Raw genomic sequence first — 24158 nt, forward strand, 5'->3', positions numbered from 1 at the left:
AATCAGAGTGCAAATCTCTTTGTAATTTTAATCAGTTATGAGATATTTGCTTGAATGCTATAGACGGACATCCTACCCACACACGCGCGCGCCCACACACACACACACACACACACACAGAGAGAGAGAGAGAGAGAGAGAGAGAGAGACAGACAGACAGATAGAGAGAGCATTTAAAGAATAAAATAGAAAAAAATTTTTTATCATCTACTATTGCACTTTATTCTCAAACATACAAGTTATACAAATAAAAACACTATACAATATTTATGATGCATTATCTACTAGAACTATAATATTATACGGAATATAAGTTACATCAAAATGATAAATATATAAAATAGTAAAAATTAATATGGAAAGTGAGAAGTCTTATATTGTAAGTGTAAATAGCTGCAGAAGGATGATACTGTTTACAGCGGTCAATTACTTATATCGAATGATGAGAATTTGGATATTTTTATGTGTGAAATATTTCACATTGGAAAAATGCCTGCTAAGACTGAAATTTGCACAAAAGTTTTGTTTCTCCACTGCAGGATTCACCAAGCCATTTATTTCTTAGTTTTTTTGAAATACTAATGACGATTAGTTATCACATTCAAAATATTTTACAGAGATCATAATATACTTTGGTATTATATTAAGATGTAGCAGACCAATTGATAATGACAAGTTGAATATTTCATCGACCTACGAATGATACAAATGATTTTAATTTCACAATGATGAGAATATTACTATCCTCTGTAAAATGTAATGAATTTGGTAAATTTGTAATGTCACGATTTAAGATTGTAGTTTAACTAGAATCAATCTCGGGATTCTTCTTTAACTATAGGTGACAATGTGCGATCATTGCCACTTTCTATATAGTCATTAGAAGTAACATTAGTCTTGGCTTTAAAGTCAGTCTTAAAGTTTCCTTGTTGGGTTTTAGCATCATCTTGAAATACTTCTGCAAAATGAAAGCTATTCCCATTACCAGTCTTTGTGTTTAAGCTAGCATTGTTGATGGAACTGTTAGAGTGAACTTCGTTAAAATGCTTATATAACATTAACGTTGTACTAAATTCTATTTCACATCCAGGAATTTTGCATCTGTAACATCAATAAATAGAATTACATATAATATTTAACAAATATTTGAAACATTTTAAATGAAGAATATTACCGAAATACTTCATTATTTTTTGCAGCTTGTACCACTGGAGGTTTTGTATTGGCATGATTGTCCTGATAATGCTGCCATAGGCCAGTTACATTATTTACTTGTACACCACAACCAGGCATCTTGCATCTAATTGTGATACAGACACACAAAATTATATTAGACAATTATTATATAAAGAAAAAATATATATATAAACACTTATATTAATATCTTACAGGAAAAAGCTAATGGTGGAAGCCCTTCCTTGTTGTTTTATTTTTGACATACACTTATTAGTATTTGTGCTAATAGAGTTAGTTACTAATTTATGACTGTCTTGGTGATGACGGTAATGCGATATGTATTTGTACTTTTTTCCACAACCATTTATATCGCATTTATATATTTCTTGTTTATATCGAGACATACGTTGTTTCTTTGGCATATATTCTTCATCATCTGAACAATTGCTGTTAGTTTCGATGGTGTTATCTTCTATTTTTGAATTTTCCTGTTCCAATCCACTTCTAAATACTCTCTCTAAATTTCCCAAATCTATTCTATGTTCTTGATTTTGTAAATTTAAATTATTTGCTTCTCCTTTAATATTTTTTGTGATAGTAACATCTCCATTAATGTAAACTACATTATTTTTTTCTTGAGAATTTTCGATTGGTATTATTTCCCCAGTTTTTGAAGAGGCAGTATCATATTTGATTAAAAAATTCTCTTTTGTTATAAGTAAATCCTTATTCTTTGGAAATTTATTAGCTCTATTTAAACAGTCATTATTTGTAGAATATTCTTCATTCTTTGCACTGGCAGTAACATTATTCTGATCATGACAAAAATCTTTCGTTTGTGATATTGTACCATTATGCCTATTAAAACCATCTCCTTTATTATTGTAATCTGTCACACCTAAAGCAAAATTGTCATTTCTTTTTTTATCATAGTTTCCGTCTTCACTATTTTGTGTAGTATCCTCCTCTATCGCATTATCAGGACCCTCAAAACATATTATTTCTGGTTCAGTTGGTAATGTTGGTGGTTGACGATGGCAACTTTCTATATGTTCTTCAAGATTACAACTAGTTGTGTGTACAGAACCACAATTTGTATAAGGACAAGCAAAAACATTTGTTTCACTGTTATGCCATTCTTGGTAATGACGCCACATACTACCAGGGTCAGATAATTCTTCTCCACATCCTGGTTCACGACAGCTGACAATTAATAATAGTTTTAGTAAAATATCAGTTTCCTTTATTAACATATTTCATATTAGAACATATTAAAATGAAAAGATAAATTTTTTCACATATACCAAATAAATATCTATATAAAAAATATAGCTAATAATGTAATATTTAAAAATATTCTTCATAGCAAAAAAGAAATTTATTATGTATTTTGAGACAACTGCTTACATAAATCTAATTTTTAAAGCTTCAAGTGCTTCATGTGTTTTGTATTCGTCTTGGTTGGTGAATATTTTCCCACAACCCCGTTGTTTGCATGTGTATACTTCCTGTAAATATTATAAAAAATTCTTTTTCTTAAAAGTAGCTTTATTTTTAAGGATATTAATGTATAAAAGTATACAGAGTAATATATATTGTATTATACAGTAAATCACAATCATTGGCAAAAGAGGAATGTGAATTGTTTTGACTTAAAGGTCATTGAACCTATTCACAGAGACAGTAAGATTTACCTTTTTCGGTGCGATTTCTTCGATCGTGTGATTTCTAGATACAAATCTAATAACACTAACTTCGGTAGGTCTGTCGGTACACGTTTCTGTTCCTTGTCCCATCGTATCCGGCACTTTGTGCGTACAACGGAATTAACTTCGGATTCACATAACCTATAATTGCGAACGAACATTTGACAGAGAACAATAACGTCTTTATTGAATGAAAAATCATAGAGATACAAAAGTTTGAGAACGAAAAGAATTCTTTACGATACCTACCAACAATATATAGTTTCGTTCGCGCGAAAACGCGTCTCGATATCTTCACAATTTCACATTATCATTTCGACAATAAAAACAGTTGCTTGTCATCATGTCAGTGCGTGTGAACTAGTGCGAATACGAAATTCATATAAGAGACTGCAGCGCTTATTGGTAGTTACTGGCTAATTTATATTTTTGATAACGTTCCTATCAAACTCGAAATTAAAGACTTTATGTAGAATTTTTATTAGATTTTAGAGATTTATTGAAGGTGAATATATCGTGTTTTAATATATTGAAAGAGCAACATAAGTTAATGTTTGAAAGATCATGGATGTAAATATATAACCAAAAATAAAATAAAAATAAATCTTCATGTCAAAATAGCATAGAAATTCATTGTAAAAAGAAAAAAAATGTAATCCTTTTTTTTCATATTTAAGAAATTTTAAAGTATTTACAAAAAGTATTTACAAAAATACGAAAGAATACAATTGAGATTTTTTAGCTTTTTATTATATAATTGTTACAAAGGATATTTATTGGTCTCTACGAAAATGAATTTTTATTACATTTTTTTTGTTACATCAAACACGATAAATGCAACATATACAGTCTTTGTTGTTTTCATAGTGATTTAATTAAAATAATGTTGTCACTCATAACGTATAACAACAAACATCATAATTTAACATTATAATTATAATTATAATAATTATAAAATATCAATTATTCCAACGCCCTTTTTGTATTTTCTTTTTTTACCTGTCCGACAGATGTCAGGAGATATTACTTTACATCTTGATGATATATTACTAGAAAGAAAATCAAATATTGCTTGAAATTATAACAAATTCAAGATTAGAATTAGTAGATTTGTGCTAAAAATTTCTCTTTTAGAGTCATATTTTTGTGCATAAAATATTATTCTTTTCGGATATAGCTTTGTCAAAATAAAATATCAAAGACATGCGCGCGAAACTAAGAAAATTAATACAGTGGCGCTACCAGTGTATTTTAGATTAACTATTGGTAATCCGAGTTTCCTATTGGTCGATACCTCAGCGCGCTTCTTTTGCAACGCTTCCGTTCTTCCGTTACTCGTCGATGCTTCAGTTGCGCGCTTGCCGTTGTCGCGAGTACACAATAAGAAGAGAAAGAAGGTAGTTTTCGATAATTTTATCGCATAACCGTATTAGTTGCAGTATTCACATTTCTTTTTCTTTCTCTCTGTCTATCTCTCTCTCTCTCTCTCTCTCTTTCGAATTTTCATTATCGAGCGAAAACAACGAGAAGAAATTCTTCGTGAACAATTTACGTTCGTCTCGTCGCGTTCCAATATTATAGTGTGAAGCTGGATGACCATCGTTGTCGAACGTTACTTGAAAGAGGTAAGCACGTTTTATTTCTTTTTAACGAAAACACAAAGTTGTTCTTTCCGTGATATTTCTCTTTAGTATTTTGCTTGTTTCTCTGTTCTATGATATTTAATTTCTTCATAAAATATGAGAAACGTTATCCATCGTTACAATGAAATTTAATTGCTACCAATGATCTCGTGAAAAAAAAAAAAAAAAAAAAAAAAAAATTGCAGAACTATGACTACGTGGTACAAGATTTTTTTCACTAGCATGAAATTATGTATCTCGTTGAATCATTATAAGTTTTTGTATATGCTTTCCACAAAATATCGAATATTTTTTAACGATATGTGTACTTTATCGGATACGAAAAATTAATTGTGAGTGTTATTCCGATATCGTGCAGTTAATTTTATTATCGATGTAGAAATGTAAGAAGATATGAAATTTTTCTTTGTAATTAACACGTCGAATTTGAATATTATACAAGATCGGGTTATTCTTAATTTAAAATGAAACTATGTTTTCAATCGAACGAAATATATTTACTTCGATCGATGGTTTTATTTGGTTAAGTACATTGGGACTTTTGTCTACCGGAAGTATAAAAAGTTTTTTTCTCTCTTTTTTTATTACTTTTTCATCTCAAGTAACGAACATTTTTTTCATCTTCCGCTTAGAAAAACGTAGAACTGTTATTCCTTGCAGAGAGAGAGAGAGAGAGAGAGAGAGAGAGAGAGAGAGAGAGAGAGAGAGAGAGAGAGAGAGAGAGAGAGAGAGAGAGAGAGAGAGAGAGAGAGAGAGAGGCCGAGAATACGTTGTCCCAGAGTACCTGAAATTATAGTCGTTTTCCTTTTTTCTTCCTTTGAAATGGTAGTGATTCGTTACCTGTAAGATCCTTTTTCTGTTAATATAGTTACTTGTGTAAAGGTTCCTCAAATTTTCGTGCCTCTACAATCTCAACGTGTTCTTCGAAAATATATATATTTTATATACATTTTCAAGATATTATATTAAATATATATGTATGTTCTCAATATAATCGAAAAATTTCATCTCTAGACGATACAAGAAACAACACTATTCGTAATAGGTGTAGTATAGAGATATAGGCGCGTCGAGACGTCCAGACGTAAATCGATCGATTGTGTGCTACCGGTCCTCGAACTCGCTTTCTGTACTCTATGTACACATATTCGTGTATATAGTCTATCGACTGAAAATAATATTACTATTTGATACTTATTTACACACGCGTCAAGTAAAAAATTGCAAAAAGAATAAAATAAATCATCAAATCTATAATTGAATTTATATGACTGGATAAACAAAAAATAATGAGTTAAAGTAACATTCTTAAGAGAAATTCTTTTTTCTAAGAAAAAATATACCCAAGTCTAATTTTGCGCAGTATTTTTTTTTTTTTTTTTACATGATTCAGTTACATGGTTTTTTTAAATACTTTTTTATTCGCATATTTCATTTACTTTTACGCTATTTCAAAAACGCACACGAAGAGCTTCGCAAAAAATGTCACGAAAATCATGCGTATTTTTTTGGCAAAATACTTTTTTCTTTTTCTTTTTTTTTTCATTTTGCCTAATTCATTAATTTTTCTTTTATGTGTTTATTAAATAAGTTTTTTTGAGCGAATACATGTTCATATTTTAAATTATTTTTTTGTATAACTTTCATTAATATAACAAGTTTTAAATCTTTTGTAAATCAATTTTTACGCGACTTTTTTTTGCACGTTAGATATTTATTTATGTAAAAAAAAAAAAGACTGTATACTTATTTGGATGAAAATTAAATCAGATTCGACAATATATATCTAATTTATGGAGAACGATTTAATTAGAAATAATTAAGAAAAAACTTTTTTTACACCTCCTCATTCTTTCATTTATGTATCTCATACGACAATACTATCATGGTTTTTGAAGATAGATATCATACGGTTAATAAGAGTTCTAAATTGCAACAGCAAATTGGCTCAAATCGGATACAGGAAATGTGAGTAATTTTGGCTGATTGAAGAACCAGGACGATTCGTTTTGTCGAACAAAAACGCGTAATGTACGTTTATTAGATTATTTAATAATAACAATAGATTCTTTTCGTCTTGTAACTAAATGAGACAGGACGATATAATAACAACAGTATAACGTAGTTTTTCAATTGATTATTGATTATCAATAAATATTAGAAAGTAAATATTTAGTTTTTTTTTTTTTTCATATTATGTACGAGAGAATTGCATTTTTTATGATCTTTTTTTTAACAGATTTTTCTAATTCTTAGGTATATATATATAATATTAATTAATATGTAATCAAATAATGATATAATCGGTATATAACAAAATTTATTATGTGAATGTTCATTTAATTAAGAACGTTTAAGTTTAATATGAATATTTTGTCTGTACACCATTCAATGGTATTAATTCTATTCAGTGGTGAACGATGAGCCAAGCAGATCAGGACAAAGATAAAAGTATGGACAAAAAGGAAATCGCGGAGGAGGAGAGGGAAAAGATGCTGAACGCCGAGAACACAAAACATACCGGTGCTGCACCTGCACCTGATTTAGAATCCGAGGAGAATAAACCGAAGAAGAAGATACCAATCGGCGGTATCAAAATGCCAGGATTTTGTCGTACCAAGAGTAAGGAACCTTGCAAGGTAAATTTGAAAAAAAGAATTAAATAATAACATTGAACTCTTAATATTTTTTGACATTAATTATCTACGTTATCATATATATATATATATATATAAAAATATCGCAAAAAACTTATAAATTATTAAATAATATAATAATAATAAAAAGAAATTACATAATCATTTCATGATATATTACAATTGTTTATTAACAATTAAACATGGACAAAATTATCAAATAATTATTCGATACGCGTCTAGCTTCCTTATATTGAAAGGATCTTGTAAAAGTTTTCAATAATGTCGAATGACTTTTTAATAATTATCGATTAATTACTATCCTTTCTTAATAATTCAGTTTAATACCTGTAAAATTTTCCATTGTTTTTTGTTCATTCATCGTCCTTTAATGAGCTCCTCATCGATGCCAGGTGCACCGTTTGACGTCATGCGGTTTAACGTTGGAAAAGGAAATCGTTACGGGGTTGCGAACACCCTTCGTGAGCGCACTGTGAGGGCAGCGTTTACGTTCTTCGAGGCGAGTTTACCTCGCAAAAGGGTTTCCATAGCAACGTTAAAAAACACATAATAATAGACCGATATTGGCTTGATCGTCGATTTACAAGCCTAAGAGAATTACCTTTTTGATATCTCTTCGTCCTTAATGTTAAAATTTGGAGCATTTAAAAAATTCTCGATAAATATTATTTACAAATTATTTTCATCTCAAATTCTGATCATACATATCATCGGAAATATTTTTAAATATAATGTAATAAAATGTAATTATGCCACTGTGAGAGAAATTTAGCTTTTTTAAGGATAAAATATAGGTCGTTTCACTTTTTTATTTTTATTTTTTTTTTCTTCTTAATATGAGTATACTTTCGAATTTGTAGAAAGGAATATTCGAATATGATCTTCTCTTTATTTTCAATGAATAATGTTTTCAACTAATCTTGCCTTTCAGCGGCCATCGAAAATGCCTCACAATCTTTCTTAAATGACTCTCATTTGTAGAGAAAATCTGCCACCTTACAAAGTTTAATCGAACTGTAATGAGAATCGTATTTCATTTTGCTCTACGCTTTCGGAATATTCTAATTTATGTTTTGTACCATTTAATAATGCTATTCAGTTTGTCGAAGATGCCTTTCTTTCTATTTTTCAACCTACATTCTGACGTTCGTATAAATTTCTGCGTCAACGTACGACCGTCTCTTTGTATTTTCTCATCTTTTATATCTTCCTTCTTGTCTTCTGTTCCCGTTCTAAAAAAGAAAAATGTTTGTTTGAAACGGTACTTCTTCGAGAATAAACATTTATTCATTTGCGTTCCCTTTCTTTTTTTTTTCTTTCTTTTTTTTGCTTTTGTTTTTTTAATTAAGAACGTAAATATCTTATATATCTTGTAAGTTTGTGGCGAACAAATCGTTTTCTTGCAATCTATATATGTAAATTTATTCTTTGAATACCATCCGAAGGGTCGACCATTCGAAAATAGAACTCTTTTTGTTTGTTTCTGCAGACAGTTATAACATGCGTAATAATATATTACACTTTCTACCATTTATGGCGAAGTAGTACGCTAAAAAAGAAGAAAACATTTGCTTTTGGAAATAATGTCGGAAGAATTCAAAGACACGTGGCGTTTGCATCTTTTTTTTTTTCTTTATACATATAATAGAACTAGAAAGCTCATGTAAAATACAATTTGGACGCGTTCATCTCGACTCTTATTTTTAACGCTTGAAACATTGAAATTAATTATTTTTATAAATATAATAATTAATATAATTACATTTACACATATATTAATTAATGAAAATAAAAAGTAAAATTAACATTTAGGAGATTGAATATTACATAAAGTACGAATGAGAGTATTAAAATGTGTTTTTATTAAAGAGAATATACAAAGAGAGAAGAAAATAAACAAAGAAGAGAAAATTATAAAAAATGTTTGGTGTAAGCTTTGATTTGTTTAAGAAATGAATAAGCTTAACAGTGGAAGTGTTGGAGTAGATATAAATCGGTCACAATCGCAGACATTTTTGAAAGGATGTGTAAAAGGATTCTCTTGGGTAAAAATGATGAGTTTTGTCGATCTCACGAATACAAAATACATATACCGAAGGGTGAACGTGCAAAAAAGATAGATAGCTTTCTATAGGAAGAAAAAGTCAGAATAGAACATAATAAAGCGTTTCTACGTGTGTGTGTGTGTGTGTGAAAAAGAGAGAGAGAAAGAGAGACATGACTCGTCGTCGTGTCATAGAAAATTTAACGAAGGCTCTTTTCGTGCGATTTCTTAGCGCCTTTCTTTTTTTGCTAACTTCTCTTTTTCCCTTTTTCGCTTTTCTCGTAGCGTCTCCTTTGAAATTCCCAGACTGATGACAATACGACAGTCTCCCCGAGCCATTGCACGCGACTAATTTCTCCAATTGCCCTTAACTCGTCTTATTACTCTCTTAATTGGCAAAGAAACTTCTGTGGAGATGATCACCTCCCGTTCCTTCGAAATGTAACTTTCGAATTATCGTAAATAACGTAGATATGGAACACCTTCTCACGTGACATTATCGTAGATTCTGCATTGTAATGATTTGTGATCTATCGAAGCGTAGTATATTCATGTTTATTGTAGATAGTAACGGTTCGCCACAATAACCAGACAAGTCAAACATAATAGAGTCATTCAAATGGAAATATGTATGAAGGATTCCTGAGCCAACTGTTCCGTATGTTTCGTACGTTTGTGCTATTAAAAGTGTGCGGGGTCGTTGGTATACAAATCACATATTTGCTTATGCCTTCTGATCTAAGATTATTCGAGTGTAAATGAAAAAAGTTTGGGGATGGGGAAAAGTGTGTTTCGTTTTTCGACGTTCTAGGGGAGATCTGAAATCCGCTGACAAAAACGGCACGTTGAATGGAACGAATCGGGAAGTAGACAAAATTTCGTGACACGTCAACAAAAAAAAAAGAAATTAATATCGTCAAACATTATTAAATTGAATTGAATTTATTAGAGATCAATAGACGTACGTGATTATTAAACATCGTAGCTTTGTAAAAGTAAACGCATCGATTTTTCCAAAGCAGCTGAAAAAACGTGACAACGCGTGAAAAATGATGTGAAAGATCGATGAAATAACGTGAAAGATTAATCAACGCTGATCAACGCGTCGAGTTGAAAGGGTCTCGACTCGGTTCTTCTAGTCAAAATATTATTTTTCATAGCTCTCTGCTGCTATGCATTTTTCCTATCTCCACAAACGCCCTACGCTTCTTTTATTTCGAACTCATAAATTTAGCTGGAAAAAAATAAAAAGGCTTTTATGTAAACCTCATCCAAAGTCAAGGGAGATGATTTGTGAAGACTCGTAGACACAGCTTTAAGCTATAATATGTTTTTATGTTCTCTTTTTCAACGTGAATACGATATGACGAATAAAAATAGGAAATGAGATCAGCGTAAAAAATTTGTATCTGTTTGTTTGACACTCATTGATTGAATTAATAAAAATATCAAAATTTGTTTCTGTGGAATATATAAAATCTCAATTATTTGTTATTTTCAAGTTATTAATATCAAGTCAAAGGAAATACACGCGTTATAAATCTATTCCGTATTTGGTATATGATTCAAACTATAGTACAAAAAAGATGGAGCTGTGGGTTATACGTAAACGCCAGGTGCGTTCTCATGGGTGACTAATTTCTAACGTACAATATATATTATACGGTCCTAGAACGGGCGAATTAACTTTTAAGGTAATTCCAAAGCTTTTTTATCGGTTTCCTTAAAGGTTATTTTTTATATTTCCAATATGACTGTCAATTATGTTACTAAATTATTGATAAACATAAATACGCATACGTGGATATATATTCTCTTTTGTGATATGATCATCGTGAGTTTTACTATAATTTTCACGCTCCAGTCTCTCGATTGGATGCGTATACATGTTTTGAACAGGAAGGAGTCCACTTTTATTGTACTACTTAATGGTGTGTCACCTGGTACAGGAACCGGAAGCATTCATTTTATTTCGTTGTTTTATGCCACACGACTTTTCTGTTTTCCACTCACGAATTCTCGATTTAAATTCATCGTAGTGGAACAGTTATAACAATTTCTACCATCCTTTTTATTTTAATTATAGAAATAGTAGATTTTTGGCTATTATTATCATTACTTTCCTTTCTGTTCATTTAAAACAGAAAAATAAAAAAATATTACCGCATTCATTGACTAAATATTGTCTCGTATAAACGACACGATTATCAAAGTCTCGGAATCTAGTTTGTTTCTGTCATCTGTGTGTTTCTCTCGATTCTTTTCTCTCTCTTTCTCCCATAAGAGCCTTACCTCCTTCTTCGTCCTTTTTTCTCCGGCAGATCTGCTTTTTTGGGGTGGTCGAAAGCCGAAGGCCAGAACCAGAATAACCGGAACCCCTCCGACCAGAGTACGCCACCACATGGCCGAGCACGATGATATTGTGCACTCTCTTTCTCTCATGTTATATCGTCTCACCTACACAACACCGGTATATGTTTACATCGATACAAAGTATCGCACGATGTGCGTGTGTTCGTTTCAGAAGTCCCGTTTTTACGCAATCAAAATTTATCATCCAAATTCGGACCATTTAATATATGGTAATAATTGCGCTCTCTTGACACGATTTTTGCTTTGCTATTTCATTGTCTCTTTTTCTCAAGAGAACCATCAATTTTTTTTACAGATAAAATATTACAGGCAGATCATTATTTCAAAACGTAATTAATCGGTGGGTATAATAAGTGGCTTATAATATATATATATATATATATATATATATATATATACATATATGCAAAGATTATCATCATAATATAATGTAGAAAAGTTTCAACGTCCATTTTACGTCGAGATAAAAAAAAACTGCGTTTTAACTGAAACGCTAGCTATGCGTTTCAACGTGGAAATTTCGTGCTGGTGTCTGCAGTACGGTAGTACAACGACAATGGGGGGTCGATGAAAAGGAAGAGGGGTGAAAGTTGCGTCTGATATCGATTTCTCCCGCTGGAGGATGTCCACCAAACGGGGCTTCCCTCTCTTGCCGCAAATCCCTTCGGTGGCAGCACCATCTCCCCCTTCTCTTTTTAGCTATTTCATTAAAATTGAATTTAAACGTCCCGCTTTATCAGAACCATTACCTTTATCTAAATTGAATTACTATTAAAAATGTCCCATGATGGTATAGTATGTGAACTTCATTAAAAGATGTTATTTTTCGATTATTTAAGATCGATACCCTTTGACTTATTGTCTTTTCTTTTTTGTTTTATACGAATAAATGGGTAACATGAGTAAATTTTCTTATAAATTTATAAATAATTCATAGTATTACAGCTACAGGATAGAATAGGTAAAGGTTCCATCTGTATAACATCCATTTTCGTATCTAATATTTTTCGAGTGTGACGAACGAAAGTATTAATCGATATACGAATTAGTTTTTTAAATGTCTATGATATTTGAATTCTTGCAAGATATCTCTGCAAATCTTGTACGTGATAAAAGAAAAAAAAAAAAAAAAGAAAATCATAATTGATTTCTTTTAGTCTGTTTTTAAGTAATTTCATGTTCTACTCTAGTTAGTTTATAAAACGAATGAAAAAACTGATTTATAAAATACATTATAATTGTTATTCCTTTCTCGAAACATAATGCGTATCGCCATCGAATAAAACATTAAAGGAAATAAGGAATGTACAAGAGGCATTGTTGTTGGATCTTTTCAAATGGCAGTGAGAAAAGATCCAACAAGGTAACAAAGAGGAAAAAAGAGAGAAGAGGGGATATTAAATTAAATCGACGTTAATCAATGCTTATGCCATGTCGAGGGTTGGAGAAGATAAAGGAAAAGACGATAGATTCTTTTAGTGAGTTTAAACTGCACCATAATGTCGTATGCCAGACGATGAAAAAAAAAAAAAACTAGTGTAACAAACGTGAATTACATTTAATTAAAGGTCATCACTTCGTCAACGTCCACCATTGAAAAGACCTGTTCTTAACCGTACTTGGTAATCTTCTAAATAAATTTCACAAAGCAAATTTTTAAAACTATGATATAACATTTAAACCATATTTATTTTCGCGTTAAATATGAGAGTTAACAGAATGATCGATTTATGAGAATTAATGAGAAAATTGATAAAATACCTCTTATTCAAGCTTCAATGAAAACGGTAGGATAGGAAACTAGCAGGCGCTTAGACGAGAACTAATCGAAATGTGCAGAACGTTGCGAATCATTGGTAGCCATAGTTGCGTACAATACGGCATCAAATGCCGGCACACTCTAAAAGGGTTTACATAGTATTCGCAATGTGTGAGTTACGGCGTACATATATACATAATACTGTACGTGTCCAGGCGTGGTACTTCGAATACGAGTAAAAGAAGAGACAGAGAGAAAGACACAGACGAACAGAAAAAGAAAGAAACGAGTCACGTATCGTGTGCATAGAACATACATACATATAATGCTTCCTTCGAGAAGGAAGAAAGAAAGAGAGAGACGGAGAAAGAGCAGTCACCGGCAAGAAGATGACTAGACAGTATCGAAGTGGATACTGTCGAGCTCTCGAGAGAAGCTGCGAGAAGAGGAACGAGACATCGTCATCGTCGTGGTTGAGCATTTTAGGAACAGGTTCTTCACGATGAAGACTTAGTAACGAGGACGCTTATAAAAAAAAAAAGAAAGATGATGATGTTCAACGAACATCAAGCCTTGATACCACAGGAGATATTAGATTACCTGCAAAAAAGAAAATAATACAATGATTTGATTCAAGCTTTAAGTTCGAATTTATCGATCGTGGGGACAGTACAATGACCTTCGGAAAGGAATTACCTTTAAATTAAATCGATTCCGATAGCATTGTGGTCGGACAGGATTACTCGTAAAGATAGACTAGAATCGAGTTCCGGATCGTGAAAAGAAGAACGAGGTGACTGGACAAAAGTCATTATTGGAAAAGGAGCTCTTCTAGCGTCGTATACGGAACGAAACACTTTCCAATGATCATCGGATGAGAGTTCAATCGAGAAACTGGGAATGCACAGTTACAGACCTACAATCACAAAATCAAAGATTTCTCTCGCGTAGTCACGAAATGATTATAGGACTGGCTAACAACAGTCCTGAGAATTCGAGTTCAAATTAATAGGTTTGAAAACCTAGGATAAGAACGATACAGCTCGACGTTAGGAGTACATTAGGAGACCCCAAAGAATTTTTTTCCTTTCTCTCTTCTTGAAGCAGCTGTTCGACATTGGAATCCGAGTCATGGTCTATTTTTGAAATTCATTAAAACAAAAAAAAAAGAGAAAGAAAAACACAGATAAAGCAACGTGCAGTACATTACTTGTACATTAATTTAGATTGATATATACCCTATATCTCAAGAGCAGATATATCCTTTTCCACGAAATCTAACTTTGTCGAACGTTTAACACGAATAATATTTACGAAGTGATCAGCACATGTGTGCAAGTCAAGAGAAAGGATCATAATGTTGATACTCTAGGATCTTCGATTTTGACGTAACTCATCACGGTGAGATACTTCGAGCATGTGGTTTCGATTGAATACTTATTTATTTTTATTATCTTTTTTTTTTTCTAATACGAAATGGTCATACAGTCGCGAGCATAAATATCAAATTGTTTATCGTATTTCTATTACTTTTTATCTTCCAATATCATACATTATTCTTCTTACAAATAAATACTAAATTTACGCTCATAATACGATAATGTCACAATAAGATTATTTTATAATGTAATATTCAAAGACCAATACTTTGTTTACATTCACATATATGTCGGATCATATATCTTTCATTGAATTAAACAGAATACAATAGGTACAATATAAATTTTAATGATATTATTAAATTTATATATACTAGATATTAATATCTTACAATATCCCTCATGTATGTTTGTGCTTGCTTTTAAAAATTAGAGTAATATATTATATTATAAAAATTCTAATCGATGAAGATTAACGGAAAATTTTCTTTTCTTCCAACATCGTCTGTCCTGTACCTCTAACTTATTTATGATTCTTGGTTGAAGGTAGATTGACCTTTGTTGCTATCGATCGACCATATCGGTCTCGTATCTCGTTAAGCAGAAATTATTCTCGTACAATTCGAAGTAACTTAACTTTGATATCTTGTTTTTCTTGATTTATGCCTCATAAATAGACCATAGATGTTTATACACTTAAAATATATTGAAATATGCAAATAACATATGTGAAATATGAAAATATAGTACATAAACATATGCAGAAATATAATAATACAAAATACAAAAATATGTGAGATATGTATATATTAAGTATATGAAAATATTACTTCTTTTATGTTGTCCAGATGCATTGTGTAAAATATTTTTGCTTTAGATCATAATATTCTAATCTAAAGATTGCTATTATAAATATTTGATTAACCAAAGATATCAAATTATTTACTAACGAAAAAAGAAGACGTATTTCTTCCGCATCTCTGTTTAATCCATATACTGCACATGTTACATAAATCTATAATAATTAAATATTATATATATAATAATAAAATTATATACATTGCTAATGGATAAAATATTATACATTGCTAATAACCATCTTCTAGATAATTTTTGACTCATCAGAAATATTCTGATTCACGTATGTCATAAGAAAACCATGTCATATTTTAATTATCAAAACTTCACTAATTCATACATATTTATAGCAAGTATCGCGACACAATTAGCTTTTCTTTTGATATTGTAAACATGTATACATATGAAACTCTTTAAAAACTATACAAATTTTTATCTAAGTTTTACATTATTATCATTTATAAATTATGAGTAGACATCCTTTATTTTTTATTTTCTTACTTTTTTATTTATTTATATTTTTCTCTTTTTCTTTCTTTTTCTTATCGAATTTATTGAATCGAACTTACTCTTCGAATACCACAAAACTTTAAAAAGTACAATCTCGTGTATGCAATCGTACAAAAATGATTGTCGATTTTTCCCCCTTCAAAAGCTAATGAGAGAATCCGACAGACCAGAAAATTGGACTTTTTCTCCGCGTGGCCACCCTCGTTTCCGGTGTCTCATCTATAACACTCAAGAAGAATCATTGAAGTGAAAAAAAAAAGTATATATATATATACATAAAATAAAAGAAAATATTACGAAAGTTTAACTTAATGATTTCACTTGCATTTTCTTTCGAGATAATAACATTGTTAACTAGCGAGCATAGCTAATAGTAGATATCCGATAGCTTTATTGAAAAATTCTAAATGAAACTCTATTGTGTTCATACTCGGTGCATGCTATTGTTCGTTAGAATTAAACATATGAGTCATAAATCTGTGATAAACGATTATCATGCAACGGGTTAATTATTTTTTTTTCTTTTGTTTTATTCTACTAATTAACAATAACATTAAACGAGTATATGATTTACAATTGGATTTACAATCGAATGATTTACAGCTTGGATTTTTATTTTAAACTTTTTAATTAAATGAGAACGATATTAAAAATATATATACATTTTTTTAATTAATATATCATTGAAATGTTTTGAATAGAATATGTATTGAATAGAATGATATCGTTTTGTCGATGTAACGTTATCGAATTATTTCCGTCCAGACAAATACGATTCCCCCGTAACCTTCGTGTGGCGCCATAAGGAAACCACTGAACGAACACCACGAACCCTTCGCATTTAAGTTCACGAGTAGATTTCTTTTTTTCTTTCTTTTTTACGCTTCGACCAAACTGAAAACTTATGAGTTGTACGACGTGACATTTGGCAAGGTTTTTTTCGTACTGTCGAAATTTATTTTTGTCACGATTATTCATGGTCACATTTGAAAACTATATCAAGAAAGAGGATAGGGGAAAAAATTTCTGAAAAATTTACCAACTAAATTGCGAATGAATATTTTAACGTTAATAGCTTTTGTACAAATATTTCTTTTTAACGATATCGTGTAGTATAAGCAATAAGAGAACATACTTCTGTCTTGAAAGAAAAGAATTTATTACTTAAGCTACCGGTGCCACTTCGTACTCTCTCATGCTCTTTCAAGTGTATATGTACACGCGTCTCTTTCCTCTCTCTCTCTCTCTCTCTTTCTCTTGAGTACTCGACGGTTAGGCCACGCGACGCCACTTGAAAGGACATTCAAAGACCAAATATAGAATCACGTACCATCTGTATCCCTTCTGAGCACTAGAAGTATATATACCTATACCAGATTACTCTGCCAAATGTAGAATCCTCTTCGAAAAGGTATTAATATGGGGAAAAAAAGCTTTTATATCATTTAGCACTTCAGAATATTCTGAATTTTTCATTATAAAAGGACAAAACTGCGTGTTAAACGATTACATTTCAAAAGGCTAAAGCTTTGCTTTCGATATATCTTATAGTCTGAGAGATTGTTGATCTGTTCTTTACCAGGATGATGAAACCAAACCCACCGAATCGACGGATACAGAAACCACAGCTGTTATGACAAAGGAAAACGAACAAAATGCGCCTCCTGCTCCTGAGAAACCAACAACACCGGCAAAGGACTCGAAGGAGAAAGAAGGACGAAAGGGCATTCTAAATGCCATTAGATTACCGCTGGTTTCCGTATTTCCTAGAAAGAAGAATAAGGTAATAATTTTTATGGGAGAGTATAGACGATCGAAAAAGATGCGCAACTTTTCGCATGATACATGTTTTTTTTGTTCTTTTTCTTAAAAATCCTGTATACTCAATAAACATTATTTCGAATATAGAAATTCGAAAGAGAAGAAGAAGGTCTGGTGTAACTAAATACATCTTGTTGCGGCTTGTCGGATATGAAACCATCCACAGCAGACCCTTTCACGAAACCTTACGAGGTTTTTCAAGCCTCTCGGGCACGTACAGCCTTTCTTCGAAGCGTCCTCTTATGATCCTCTTTTCTTCCAACTCTTCCTTTACCTTAATCTACGTATGTATGCTGCGTTTCAAAGTGCGAGATAAGACACGAATAAGAATGTCGAAATATTTTCTATGGGAAGAAGTTGAAGTTTTACGCGAACTTAGATTTTTTTCAGACATTTTAGCCAGAACATCTTTCCATATAATTTTTTGTTCCTATAAGAATGGTCTGTTAAGTTGTCAAGTGGGATTGATCGATAAGACAATTTCGAAACGTTCAACTTTCGATTCGTTCTACAAAGAATCACATACGATACATTTTGATACAAGTGACGTAAAATCGCTAGAGTATTTTTATCAACGATTCTTCTATCGAATAAAAACTTTCGCTTTTAATTAAGTTGTCCAAACTTTTGGACTTTAATCTTACCGCGTCGTGTTACCATCTTTTCATCTCGGAGTGAGGAAAATAAATACGTACTTTCTTTCTTATCTCTCTGTGTCTCACCTACACCATCAAATCGTTCATTAACACAACACTCTCTACCCTCGTCTTTGGTGCAAAGCACAATATGCTAGGTTACGAGTGTACTTGTAAAGCGTACTCTACGCTCGTCCAGGTGTTGATTACACCTGTGCAACCTGATTCGTTCTTTCCTCAGTTACTCTTTACTCTTCGACTAAGACTTATCTACCGTTATCCAAAGAAATATCGTTACATTAAACTTTCAACAAGTTTCGTCAAAAGTAATGTCAATGATCAAATGATAATGGGTAAAGGCAAGATTTACATAAGTAGCTTTGTTGGTCAGAATCTGTTTCCCAAGGTACATACGAGTCGACAATTGACAAAACATCTCGTGTCTTAAACGCGTTGAACATCGATTTCGTTTCGATTTTCTGCAGGACGGAGATGCTGAATTAGGAACGACTGGTGCCGCTGGTTTAGCTAGTATTGAAACTCTTGATGACGGTGGGACAGAAAAAAATCCTATCGCTAATGAGGATGGCATGGAAACGGTACGTTTGGACAGCGACGCCGCTGATGGAGCAGAACCTCCAAAACGTCATTTCTTTGTAGTCTGCGTGAGTGCTGCAAGGCGAAATTTATTTGCGTTGGGTATGTACGATCGATCATCATTTTCGAAAAATATATTTACGACTTGTGATAGTTGTTTGTTTGTTTAAATTAATAACCGAGTAAATAAAAAGTGTTAATTGTTTTTTAAAAGCTGCTGTATTGTGTATTCTACTGTCGGTGATTATTATCATATGCGTCGCTTGTGCTGGACCAAGAAGAAATACCAATCTATCTCACAAGAGCGACAAGTACATTGAAGCGGTGACATCATGTGGACCCATACAAGGTGTCTTAGAAGACGGTGCATATGCTTTTCGTGGGATACCATACGCTGTGCCACCGGTTGATAATCGTCGATGGCAAACCGCTGAACCACTCAGTAGACTCGAACACTGTTGGAACGGAACTTACCTGGCTCACAATGCCTCGGAGATGTGCTGGCAACGTGAAACTTCCGGTAGAATCGACGGGGTCGAGGATTGTCTTTATCTCGATGTATTTACGCCAGACGTACGATACGATTCACCGTTACCGGTAGTAGTCATGATCGGTGCAGAAACTTTGAGTGGCTCATCGCCTGGTGTGATGCAACCATCGGCAAAACTCGCTCGTGTTCGTGACATGATCTTCGTGAGACCTAACTTTCGGTACGGGCTTCGCGTTATTACAGAAAAATGATTTAAACAAATACCACTTAAACCTGTTCGTTTAACAATTGATTTTTTTCACCAGATTGGGAATTTTCGGATTCTTAGCGACCGAACCACTTTCTCGAGCTACGCATCCACCAACGTCCGGTAATTACGGACTCTCGGACATCATAGCCGCCCTACAGTGGGTCCAATTGAATATTCAGTATTTCGGTGGCAACAAAACTTCCGTAACTCTTTGGGGTCACAGAGCTGGTGGTACTTTAGTCACGACACTCGTAGGAATACGAAAAACTCGTGGTCTCTTTTCAAAAGTCTGGGTCTCCAGTGGTAGTGCGATTTTCCCTCGTAAAGATCTGAAAAAGTCTGAACAACAGAGCGAACAGTTTCTTAATTCCATTCGATGCACGGATGCGAATTGCTTGCGTAACAAGGGTGCCGAAGATCTGATAGATGCCGTACCGGAAACTTGGCATAGTAGCTTTGTTGGGCTGCCGGAAACGAGAGAGACTTTGGCGAGGGATCGAATGCACGAGTGGCTTGTTCTAGATGGTGCTATCTTACAGGAACATGTTGGTGAGATTTGGGTGAGGGATGAGTTGCCTATTAAAATCGTTATGGGTACCACTGCCCACTCGGGAACTCCGGCACGATATCTTTCTTCGAATGTTACTTTCAATTCCACGCAAATAGAGAAAATCATTCGTGAATCTCTACTCGGTACTAGCGGATTAGCGGATGAAGCACTCAGGTAATAAAATAATCATTTAATTTGGTAATTTATGGTCTTTATTCAAATTTAGATCTTCTCTTTATTGTCTTTGAATTCGCAGACGATACAACGCTACTCTTGAAGGTCTAGTCAGAATGATATCAGACATACGAGTGGTCTGTCCATTGGTGACAGTTGCCAGCATGAAATCGAACGTTCCATTCTATGTAGCTACTCAGCCACGTGGAAACTTGGCAGATCCTGATAGTGACGCAGCAGCTATACTCGGTACTTATGCAGCAAGAACGTCGGAAGAAAAAAGGCATGTATCAGCGATGCAACAGTTGTTCAATCATTATGTGTGGCACGGAGAAGTGCCTCAAGCTGATTCGTCAGGTGCGAATAGAGTTCTGATTGTTAGTCAGGATATTTTACCGCAACACGATTATCCAAATTGCGACTTTTGGATACAAAAGGATATCGTTCCCTTGTATGGGCGAGTCGATTAAATTCCATTGTTGTCCTGATCTCTGTATAAGGTCCCATTTATTTAAGAATCTTCCTTGGAAACACGCGTTATCCGTTCAATTTCCACGAATGAAAGATTCTTTTCATGAGGTTATATACTTTGGCATTTAAATAGATGACTAATTAACGTTCTATGAGATACGGAATATTACACAAAAAATAAAAAATAAATAAAAATATCGTGCCTCAGTAACATGACGAGCAACAGTACCTATCAGGGCTGGCGATTAAATAAACCAAAACGGTGAAATCAAAAAACAATGAAAAATATAAATGAGGACGACATAAACGACTTAAATGATACAATATGAAGTATGTAATTTTAATATAAAATGTGTGGATCCATATGGCACGTGGATTCTTATGTACGTGTATAAATGTGAATCAAATTGTAATATATTACGAGAAGACGGAAAAAGGAGAGTAACGAAACAAACAAATCGCGCATAGCTTAAGAACAAAAAAGAGTAAATATCTACAGTTCATAATTATTATACATATTCTATATTCTTGTAAGCTGTCCTCAAATGGGTACGGAAAAGATAGCAAGAATTATGAAAAAATTCATTATTATTATTATCAAATAATTCATGTTCTACAGCCTATTGGTACACATGCACTTTACACTTCACCTTCCTTTTTTATTTAATTACATCCCATTTTTAATATTTCTCTTTGTACTCACACTCAGTTAAAAAGTCTCAAAAATATAAGTTTGAGAATGTTGCTTGTTATCAATAGTCAGTCAACATTTTCACACTTTTACATAAAAACAATGTTGCACAATTGCACAAAAGTCTACTCCTAAATATATTGCAAAAAAAAAATACTGACTCAGCAAACACAAAATATTGTAGTGATGCAATAAGTATAAGAAAGCATTTGTCATTGCATTTCTAAAGAAAAAGTTACTAATCTTATTATAAATATGTTATAATAAGTTTATAACTGCTTTATTGCTTGTATAGTGTTTGCTAGTCAGTATGAATGTTAATGCTTTGGGAAGTGTAGTACATATCCATTTCATAAAACTTATTGGATCGTTTCTACGGGCATATTTTTCAGGTATAACTTTTTTACTCCACTTTTTGTAAGACAACTTTTTTATTATTAATATTGGTTTAGAAGTAATGTAGTTAGGAAGCAACATCCTTTCAATAGGATGCTTGTAGACTGACTTAATATACCTATACAGTATTTACAAACCCTTGTAAGGGAACTGAAGACTCTTTGTCTTATTTAGACTGAAGCTGCCAAATTTGATATTCTCTTAATAAACAATAAAAATTTTCTGGATACATGTATTTTCAAATACCTTGATCATGTATGGTTTTATATGCATCTATTTTTTAAAGTTGAGTATAGTCACTAATTTTAAAAAAGATAATAAAATTAACTTGTTCAATAAGTTTTCAGAATTCCAGACAAGTTATTAAAATTTATTATGAACTTAAAAATACTTTTTATGGACTATGAAAATAAGTTGTTTAGTTATATTTAGTAAATCAGTTTATAGCTATTTACATATAGTTATTAAAATTAAATGCAAATAGCAGTACAGCAATTTTAATACATAATGTTTTTATCCAATTAATATGTACAATAAATATATTTATTTTACTTATTAAGAGCCAACACGACTGAAAATTTTTATGGACCATTTTTACCTCCTCAATAAAAGAAAAGGTGGTCCAATTAAGCTGTAATTGATGAAAATTGTAGGTAACTATTAGGTATAATGTCACAAAATCTTTAATACATTTGTTGATATTTACAACAGTAGAGAAAGTATTTAAACTTTTTGGTACAATTCCATATTAATTTTATTCATTTTTAGTAGTATATATTTATAAGTTAGAATTCATATGTTTACTCTGCAGAAAAAATACAACTGAAAACCTAAAAAGCGTTGTAAATATATTTCAACAATTATTGCAGTAAGTGATATGCTTATACATCGACAGAATGTTTTCGATGATCATATAATTATAAATATATTTCTCATATGCTAGAATCATTATTCATGCTATAACAATTTGTACAAATCTTTCCCGTAGGTACGGTCCGTGTCAAATATATGACAGATATTACCAATACAGGATATTAAATCCTCCTTAAAATCATTATTAGCACTATTTTCTTGTACTATTATATAATTTAATTTATTTTCATGGATATGTGATAAATAAGTATTTATGAGACATTCGTTCAGTGTCTTACTATGTAGCTAGTTTATTACAAATAAATAATAAGTTTTTATTATTATTATTATGCAATATAAATGAAACAATTAAACAAATAAAACTTCTTGTAATATACTATATTACCAGTATGTGCATTCAATTAAGATTGATGTAGAAGTATCATAACAATTATACAATTTTGTGTTTATCTATACAGATGAAATGTTTCAAATTTATGTAATAATGTCAATATAACGGATAATATAAATACAATATGCAATGAATGAATTTCTATATAAGAATATTTTTAAACATGATTAGGAAGTTAAATTATTTCAATAATTCATGTAATTTCTAATTTTATATTATGCATATGTTATTATTATTATTATTATTATTATTATTATTATTATTATTATATTTGAATGTTGCACGCACTCTTGTATTTCCTTCTCTGAATAATTTTTATCTATATTACAACAGAATTTTATATTGTATCTATTGTGCCGTAAAAAATAAAGCCATACATAATCCAAGATATAATGTATTGATATAATAGACATTACTTTATTACTATGATTAATAAAATTTTCAAAACAAACTATTGCGAATATAGGAAAATTAGGCATAACTAATTAGTTATACATTATATATAAATATCGCAGATAACTGAATACATAAAACAATATAAATTATATCGAAAACATTATCTAATTTATCGTTTCAATACCTTACTATCTTATTTTCATACTGCCTGTATCAGATCGTACTATTATTATTCAAATCACTGATCATTGATGATAATTTATTCATAACAATTAACAAATTTAAAATACTTCGGATTGTGAATTAACTTGTGACGTC

At 31.7% G+C, this 24158-nt stretch overlaps 2 protein-coding genes and 1 long non-coding RNA gene across 3 annotated transcripts; 1 reads left to right on the top strand and 2 right to left on the bottom strand.

The window, feature by feature from the left end:
- Positions 1–202: 202 nt before the first annotated feature.
- LOC122630868 lies at positions 203–3284 on the bottom strand. Its single transcript, XM_043815872.1, has 6 exons — positions 3132–3284; positions 2871–3023; positions 2584–2684; positions 1390–2379; positions 1175–1300; positions 203–1101 (listed from the first exon to the last, which is right to left on the bottom strand). The coding sequence occupies exons 2-6, from the start codon at positions 2970–2972 to the stop codon at positions 813–815; spliced, it is 1608 nt and encodes a 535-aa protein (XP_043671807.1). The 5' UTR covers positions 2973–3023; positions 3132–3284; the 3' UTR covers positions 203–812.
- A 940-nt stretch (positions 3285–4224) lies between these two features.
- Positions 4225–23832, top strand: LOC122630867 (neurotactin). Its single transcript, XM_043815871.1, has 7 exons — positions 4225–4507; positions 6937–7164; positions 17688–17888; positions 19047–19260; positions 19373–19868; positions 19954–20622; positions 20705–23832. The coding sequence occupies exons 2-7, from the start codon at positions 6946–6948 to the stop codon at positions 21090–21092; spliced, it is 2187 nt and encodes a 728-aa protein (XP_043671806.1). The 5' UTR covers positions 4225–4507; positions 6937–6945; the 3' UTR covers positions 21093–23832.
- On the bottom strand, positions 8114–11696 carry LOC122630871. Its single transcript, XR_006327575.1, has 3 exons — positions 11519–11696; positions 8262–8414; positions 8114–8196 (listed from the first exon to the last, which is right to left on the bottom strand). It is a non-coding gene; the product is annotated as an uncharacterized LOC122630871 (long non-coding RNA).
- Positions 23833–24158: the final 326 nt, after the last annotated feature.

The sequence above is a fragment of the Vespula pensylvanica genome, chromosome 8 (assembly GCF_014466175.1).
Source record: "Vespula pensylvanica isolate Volc-1 chromosome 8, ASM1446617v1, whole genome shotgun sequence".
Classification (NCBI taxonomy): Eukaryota; Metazoa; Arthropoda; class Insecta; order Hymenoptera; family Vespidae; genus Vespula; species Vespula pensylvanica.